Genomic DNA, 8,559 nt, shown 5'->3' with positions numbered 1-8,559 from the left:
ATGAATATGTCAGGAGTCAGCACAGTGACCGAATTCATACTACTGAGTTTTTCGTGCTCCAGAGAGATTCAGGTCCTCCTCTTCATGCTGTTCTTTGTGTCCTACATCCTGACACTGATGGGAAATGGGGCCATTGTCTGTGCAGTGAAGCTGGATCACAGGCTTCACACCCCCATGTATATTCTGCTGGCCAACTTCTCATTCCTGGAGATCTGTTACATCAACACCACTGTTCCCAATATGTTAAAGAACTTCCTATCTGAGACCAAAACCATCTCTTTCACTGCTTGCTTCTTCCAGTTCTATTTCTTCTTCTCCATGGGCATCACTGAGACTTTCTTATTGCCCCTCATGGCTTTTGATCGGTACTTGGCCATCTGCCGGCCTCTCCATTATCCCAACATCATGAGTAGCCACCTCTGCATGAACCTGGTGGCCCTCTGCTGGGTCACAGCCTTCCTTTGCTATCCGGTCCCTATCTATTTTATCACACAACTCCCCTTTTGTGGCCCCAATACCATTGACCACTTTGTCTGTGACCCTGGTCCTCTTCTGGCCCTGTCCTGCATCCCTGCCCCTGGAATTGAGCTTTCCTGTTCTATACTGAGCTCTCTTATTATCTTCATCACCTTCTTCTTCATCCTTGGGTCATACACCCTGGTTCTCAGAGCGGTGCTGCGTGTCCCTTCAGCAGCTGGCCGACGTAAGGCCTTCTCCACCTGTGGTTCCCACCTGGCTGTGGTGTCTCTCTTCTATGGATCTTTCATGGTCATGTACATCAGCCCAACATCTGGAAATGCAGCTGGGATACAGAAGATTGTAACCTTGTTCTACTCATCAGTAACCCCACTTATAAACCCATTAATCTATAGTCTCCGGAACAAAGACATGAAGGCTGCCTTGAGAAAAATTCATACATGCACAAAAATTAGCCAAAGCAAATGAGTACTCATGAATGGATCAAGATCATAAAATTTGCTTTTCCTCATTTCTTCCCACTTAAAAAGTAGGTCTTTATTTATTTGTATCTAGAGATGCAGGCTCAAATTTATCTATTTATTACTAGTTAAGTAAAGGACAATAGCATGCCCAATTAAACCAGACCTTGCCTTCAAATGAGGACTTGATAGATGGTAACTGAATTCAGTGACCTGGAGGTCCAACCTGTGGACTCTTCTCCTACTCTGACCTCCAATAACTGCTTGCTAATTTACCTGTTACCACTTACCTAGTCTTTGACTGCTTAATTTTTTTTTTTTTTACTTCTATTACATGAATCCTTTCTTACACTAGTTTTTCTAGCCAAATGATCTCTACTCTCCTCTTAGAAGAACATTTATACCTTTTGGCTCATATTAAAGGAAATTAGTGCCAATGTATAACTCATAACTTAAACAAATTTTAAATTTAATTGACATCCAAAAGACTAAAATGGTCTAAGTGACTGTCTCTCAAGCCTGTCTCATAAATTATTTGTGGACTTTTTAAAAAGAACAGATATCCAGGTCTTTTTTCAGATCTCTTAAATCGGAATCTTTGAAGTAGACCCCAGAAATCCTATTTAATCCTACTCAGGTGATTCTAGTGCACCTAGACCTACACCAATCCACAGACTGATCTTATAGAGCCACTGTTTTAGATAAATATGTGACATAGAGAAATAAAAATCTTATATTGGGAAAAGTGAAGGAAGTTACAGTGATTATTAAAAGTGAATCAAACACTCATGACAGTAGCAGAAGTTTCTTTTCCTGAGTCAAGTTTGAAATTCTCCATTTATAAAATAAGGACTAGATTACATTCTTCTTACCTTTTGCCTGTGCAGGATCATTAAGATATCTGGAAACAGGATTATATTTTTTAAAAAGGTTAGAACTCAAGGCATTACAATTTGGGTTAGTTTCATGTGCAGGGAGGTTGAGTTAAATGCACAGTCCAAAAGAGGTGGAAACAGACAAAGAGCAAAAGCCAGTGATTCTAAGAGACTGAGATTCAGAAGACAGATGCAGATGAATTTGATGACTGCTCCTGGTTATTTGACCCAACTGGTCAAAAAATAGTCATTTGGCATCTAGGGTTGGTACATTTAATTCATCCATTAATTTACCTCTGTGATATTCCTGTTTTTGTGAAACTCACATTATCATGAGAGAGACAGTTAATAAGCAGATAAACACAAAGGTCTATAATACCAAAGGTACTATAAGACAAAAACAGAGAATGAATACAAAAATTGTAGTGGTAGGATAGGGCATAGTTTAATTTTTTAAATGTTTTTATTTATTTCTGAGAGAGAGAGAGAGTGAGCAGGGGAGGGTCAGAGAGAGGGGGAGATACAGAATATGAAACTGGCTTCAGGCTCTGAGCTGGCTGTCAGCACAGAGCCCGATGCGGGGCTTGAACCCATGAACCATGAGATCATGACCTGAGCTGAAGTTGGACACTTAACCGACTGAGCCACCCAGGCACCTCAGGCATAGTTTAGATCAGATGATTAGAGAGGGTTTTTGTGAGGAGGTGATATTTTAATGTAAGAGAATAAGCCATGCAGAAATCTAGGGGAATTAAATTCTACATAAGTGTAAGTCTAATTAGGGTTTTTTCAAAGATAATAAAGGTTAATTTTGACCATCCTCAAGAAAATGGTATATGAAGCTGGAGGAAACTTCAAGGTCACAATGAGGAGTATTTAATCTGAACTCTGGGGAAGCCTGCTCAATACTATATACTAAGGACACGCCTTAATAAAAATTTTTAATTTAATATAAATCTCACCTTTGGGCACCTGGGTGGCTCAGTCGGTTAAGCATCTCACTTCAGCTCAGGACATGAGACATTTGTGCTGAGAGCTCAAAGCCTGGAATCTGCTTTGGATTTTGTGTTTCCCTCTCTCTCTGCCCCTCCCCTGCTGTGCTCTCTCTCTTTCTCTCTCAAAAATAAATATTTTTAAAAATCTCACCTTAATAAAAAGCCATACCTTCTAAGCAATTTTTAACTTGGAACTATTGATTTACCAACATGTTTAATTAAAAATGCATTTGCTGGGGTACCTGGTTGGCTTAGTCTGTAGAGCATGTGACTTATGATCTTGGAGTTGTAGGTTCAAACCCCACATTGGGTGTACAGATTACTTAAAAATAGAATCTTAAAAAAATGAATGTACTTTCCTATATTCCTTTGTTCCATCAAGGATTTGATGTATCAACCAAAAATGTACAAAAAGAAGCGAAGTGCACCTACGTGACTCAGTTGGTTAACCATCCAACTCCTCATTTTGGCTTAAGTCATGATCTCATGGTGTGATCGAGCCCCCCATGGGGGTCTATGCCGACAGGACAGAGCATGCTTGTGATTCTTTCTCCCTCTCTCTTTGCCCCTCCCCAGCTTGTGCTCTCTCAAAATAAATAAATAAATAAACTTAAAAAAAGGAAAGAGGAGAAATATTAACTTAAAAAAAGTGAAATGAAGATTTGTGGCTCATAAAATCTTATATTGGTAAAAAGTCAAGTCCCCACTTATAAATTTTCTTTAAAGCAAATTTCACATTTCTCCATTTAAACTGTATTAAATAATGTAGTTAAATGAACAAGTTGGTACATAAAAATCTAAGTAATATGTAATATACCTGTACATATGAAACTATGTTCCAGCTAACACCCACCCTGAGAAAAGTTCTTAGTAAACTGGGAATATATAGAAACTTCTTTGATATCTAGTAGACATTTTCAAAACCCTGCATCTAACCATAAGTTTGCACGTATAGGAGGATTAGGAGGAACTTAACGGAGGACTGTGGGGGAGAAGAAGGGGAAAAATAACGGAGGAGAGGGAGGGAGGCAAACCATGAGAGACTCTTGAATGCTCAGAGGACAAACTGAGGGTTGATGGGGGTGTAGGGGAGGGGGGTGATGGGCATGGAGGAGGGCACTTGTGGGGATGAGCACTGGGTGTTATATGGAAACCAACAATAAACTACTTAAAAAAAAAACCTGCATACTTGTGAAAATGAATGCTTTTCCTCTAAAATCAGGAACAAGACAAGGATGTTTGCTCTCCCCACTTCTATTCAACATTATACTAGAAGTGTAAGTGCAGTCAAGCAAAGGAAAAAAAAGGAATCTAAATTGACAGAAGTAAACTTGTCTTTCGTTAGATATGAAATGATTATGTAGGAAATTCAATGACATCTACAAAAAAGGCTACTAGAAGTATTAAGTAAAAGTAAGTTTTTTAAGATTTCAAGATAAAAGATCCATGTACAAAAACCTCTGGTATTTCTATGCACAATTGCTAGGAACAATCAGAAGTTGATATTTAAAAATGTCATTTACAAGTCACTAAAATATTTAATAGAAGTAAATCTGATAGAAGATGTGAGAGACCTATACAATGAAAACTACAAAGCATTGCTGAGAGAAATCAAAGATGTAAATAAATTTAAATACATAATGTGTTCATGGGTTGGAAAACTCAATATGTATTTTAAAATTTAAGCATAGTTGACACACAATGTTAGATTAGATTTAAGTGTACAACATAGTGATTCAACAGCTCTACACATTATGCTGTGCTCACCACAAGTGTACAGCATACAGCACTGTCACCATACAACATTATTACAACACTATCGACTATATTTCCTATCCTGTACTTTTTATTCATGTGATTTATTCATTCCACAACTTGAAGCCTGTATCTTTTCTTCCCTCCTCATTCTGTCCATCCCTCTCAACCCCCTCCCCTCTGGCAAAGCTGGTTTGTTGTCTGTATTTATAGGTCTGATTTTGCTTTTGTTTGTTTATTCGTTTGGTTTTTATTTTTTTGTTAAAAATTTTAAACGTTTGTTTATTTTTGAGAGAGAGAGAGCAAGCTGAGCAAAGGCAGAGATAGAGGGAGACACAGAATCTGAAGCAGGTTCCAGGCTCTGAGCTGTCAGCATAGAGCTTGATGCAGGGCTGGAACCCATAATCTATGAGACCATGACTTAAGTTGAGGTCAGACACTTAACTAACTGAGCCACCCAAGCGCCCCTATTCATTTGTTTTTTTAAATTCCACATATAAGTGGAATCATATGGTACTTGTCTTTCTCTGTCTGACTGACTTCACTTAGCATAATACCCTCTAGGTCCATCCATGTTCTCCCAAATGACAAGATCTCATCCTTTTTTTTGGCTGTATAATATTCTATTGTATGTGTATACCAATTCTTCTTTGTTCATTCATCTATCAATGGATATTTGGGTTACTTCCATACCTTGTCTGTTTTAAATAATGCTGCAAAAAAACCATAAGGGTGCACATATATGTTTAGAATAGTGTTCATTTTCTTTGGGTAAGTGCCCAGCAGTGGATTTTTTTTTTCCCAGCAGTGGAATTACTGAATCATATGATATTTCTGTTATTAATTTTTTGAGGAAACTCCATACTCTTTTCCACACTGGCTGTACCAGTTTGCATTGCCACCACTTTTGCTGTGTAAAAGTCTTATTTTTTCAGTATTATTATTTTTTTTAATATTTTAACATGGTTTCAAATGAGAATTTTATTATGTAAATAGCCTCTTTTTTAATGTTTATTTTTGAAACACAAAGAGACAGAGAACGTGCACACATGCAAGAGTAAGGGAGAGGCAGAGAGGAAGACAGAGGATCCAAAGCAGGCTCCAGAGAGCCTAATGGTGAACTTGAACTCATGAACCACAAGATCATTACCCAAGCCAAAGTTGGACACCTGACCTACTGAGCCACCCAGATGATACAAAAGTTTTCTATTTTGACATAGTCCCAATAGTTTAATTATGCTTTTGTTTCCCTTGCCAGAGGAGACCTTTAGAAAAATGTTGCTAAAGCTGGTGTCAAAGAAATTACTGGCTATGTTTTCTTCTACGAATTTTATGGTTTCACCTCTCACATTTAGATCTTTAATCCATTTTAAGTTTATTTTTGGGTGTAGTGTAAGAAAATGGTCCAGTTTATCCTTCTGCATGTAGCTGTTTAGATTTCCGAATACCCTTAGTTGAAGAAACTGTCTTTTTCTCATTGTGTATTCTTGCCTCCTTTGTTGTGGATTAATTGACCATAAAAGGAGAGCTTTATCTCTGTACTGTCTGTTCTGTTCTATTGATCTATGTGTTTATTTTCTGCCAGTACCAATACTGTTTTGATTACTACAGCTTTGTAGTATACATTGAAATCAGGAATTGTGATACCTCCAGCTTTGTTCTTCTTTTCAAGATTGCTTTGTCTATTTGGGGTCTTTTATGTTTCTATACACATTTGTATTATTTGTTCTAGTTCTGTAAAAAATGGTTTTTTTCTTAATTTTTATGGTAGAGAGAAAAAGTGAATGGGGAAGAGAGGAAGAGTGAGAGAGAGAATCCCAAACAGGCTTCACAGTCATTATGGAGCCTGACACAGGTCTCCATGAAGGACTCAATCCTGTGACCCTGGCATCATGATCTGAGAGCCAAAAGCAAGAGTCAGATGCTCAAGAACTGAGCCAGTCAGGTGCCTCTCTGTGAAAAATGTTTTTGGTATTTTGATAAGGATTGCATTGAATGTGTACATTGTTTTGGGTAGTATGGACATCTTACAATATTGGTTTTTTTAATACATAAGTATGTATTGCCTTTTATTTGTTTGTGTCATCATTATTTTATCATTGTTTTATAGTTTAGGAGTGCAGGAATTTCACCCCCTTGGTTAACTTTATTCCTGGGTATTTTATTCTTTGTGGTACTTAAAAAATGTTTATTTAGTTATTTTGAGGAGAGAGAGAGAGCATGAGTGAGCAGAGAGAGGGAGAGAGAGAATCCCAAGGAGGCTCCATGCGATCATGAACCATGATATCATGACCTGATCTGAAATCAAGAGTCAGATGCTTCACCAGCTGAGTCACCCAGGCATCCCTTTTTGGTACACTAAAAAAAAATTTGTTTTAAAAGTTTGTTTACTTTTGAGAGTGAGACAGAGCACAAATGAGGGAGGGGCAAAGAGAGGGAGACACAGAATCTGAATCAGGCTCCATGCTTTGAGCTGTCAGCACATAGCAAGACATGGGACTCAAATTCATGGACTTTAAGATCATGGCCCTAACTGACGTCAGACACTTAACGTACTGAGCCACCCAGGCACTCCGGTACACTTTTAAATAGGATTGTTTTATTTTTTTATTTTTTAATAGTGTATTGTGAAGTTGGTTTCCACATAACACCCAGTGCTCATCCCCACAAGTGCCCTCCTCCAGGCCCATCACCCCACCCCACCCCCATCAGCCCTCAGTTTGTTCTCAGCATTCAAGAGTCTCTCATGGTTCGCCTCCCTCCCTCTCCCCAACTATTTTGTCCCTTCTAGTCCCCCATGGTCCTCTGTTCTGTTCCTCCTAATTCTCCTATACGTGCAAACATATGGTATCTGTCCTTCTTTGCCTGACTTATTTCGCTCAGCATAACACCCTCAAGGTCCATCCATGTTGCTACACATGGACAGATTTCATTCTTTGTCATTGCCATGTAGTAAGCCATCGTATAGATAAACCACATCTTCTTGATCCCATTCGTCCGTTGATGGACACTTAGGCTCTTTCCATGTTTTGGCTATTGTTGAGAGTGCTGCTATGAACATTGGGGTACATGTGCTCCTGTGCATCAGCACTCCTGTATCCCTTGGGTAAATTCCTAGCAGTGCTATTGCTGGGTCATAGGGGAGTTCTGCTGTTAATTTTTTTAGGAACCTCCACACTGTTTTCCAGAAGGGCTGCACCAGTTTACATTCCCACTAACAATGGAGGAGGGTGCCGGTTTCTCCACATCCTCGCCAGCATCTAGAGTCCTCTGATTTGCTCATTTTAGCCACTCTGACCGGTGTGAAGTGGTATCTCAGTGTGGTTTTGATTTGTATTTCCCTGATGAGGAGGGATGCTGAGCATCGTTTCATGTGTCTGTTGGCCATCTGGATGTCCTCTTTGGAGAAGTGTCTGTTCATATCTTCTGCCCATTTCTTCACTGGACTGTTTGTTTTTCAGGTGTGGAGTTTGGTGAGTTCCTTATAGATTTTGGATACTAACCCTTTATCTGATATGTCATTTGCAACTATCTTTTCCAATTCTGTTGGTTTCCCATTAGTTTTATGGTATGTTTCCTTTGCCGTGCATAAGCTTTTTATCTTGATGAGGTCCCAGTAGTTCATTTTTGCTCTTGATTCCCTTGTCTTTGGGGATATGTCAGGTAAGAAATTGCTACGGTTGAGGTCAAGGAGGATTTTTCCCTGTTTTCTCTTCTAGGGTTTTGATGGTTTCCTGTCTTACGTTCAGGTCCTTTATGCATTTTGAGTTTATTTTTGTGTATGGTGTGAGAAAATGATCTAGTTTCATTCTTCTGCATGTTGCTGTCCAGTTCTCCTAGCAACATCTGTTAAAGAGGCTGTCTTTTTTCCATTGGATACTCCTTCCTGCTTTGTCAAAGATTAGTTGGCTGTACACTTTTGGGTCCAATTCTGAGTTCTCAATTCTATTCCATTGGTCTATGTGTCTGTTTTTGTGCCAATACCATCTTCTCTTG

General features: G+C 38.8%; 1 protein-coding gene across 1 annotated transcript; it reads left to right on the top strand.

Moving 5' to 3' along the window:
- Nucleotides 1–945, top strand: LOC120225952 (olfactory receptor 11H6-like). The gene has a single exon (XM_039224140.1). The coding sequence runs from the start codon at nucleotides 1–3 to the stop codon at nucleotides 943–945; it is 945 nt and encodes a 314-aa protein (XP_039080071.1).
- Nucleotides 946–8,559: the final 7,614 nt, after the last annotated feature.

The sequence above is a fragment of the Hyaena hyaena genome, unplaced genomic scaffold, assembly GCF_003009895.1.
Source record: "Hyaena hyaena isolate Hyena2069 unplaced genomic scaffold, ASM300989v1 scaffold_1539, whole genome shotgun sequence".
Lineage (NCBI taxonomy): Eukaryota > Metazoa > Chordata > Mammalia > Carnivora > Hyaenidae > Hyaena > Hyaena hyaena.
This window is presented reverse-complemented; position numbering and strand designations above follow the sequence as displayed.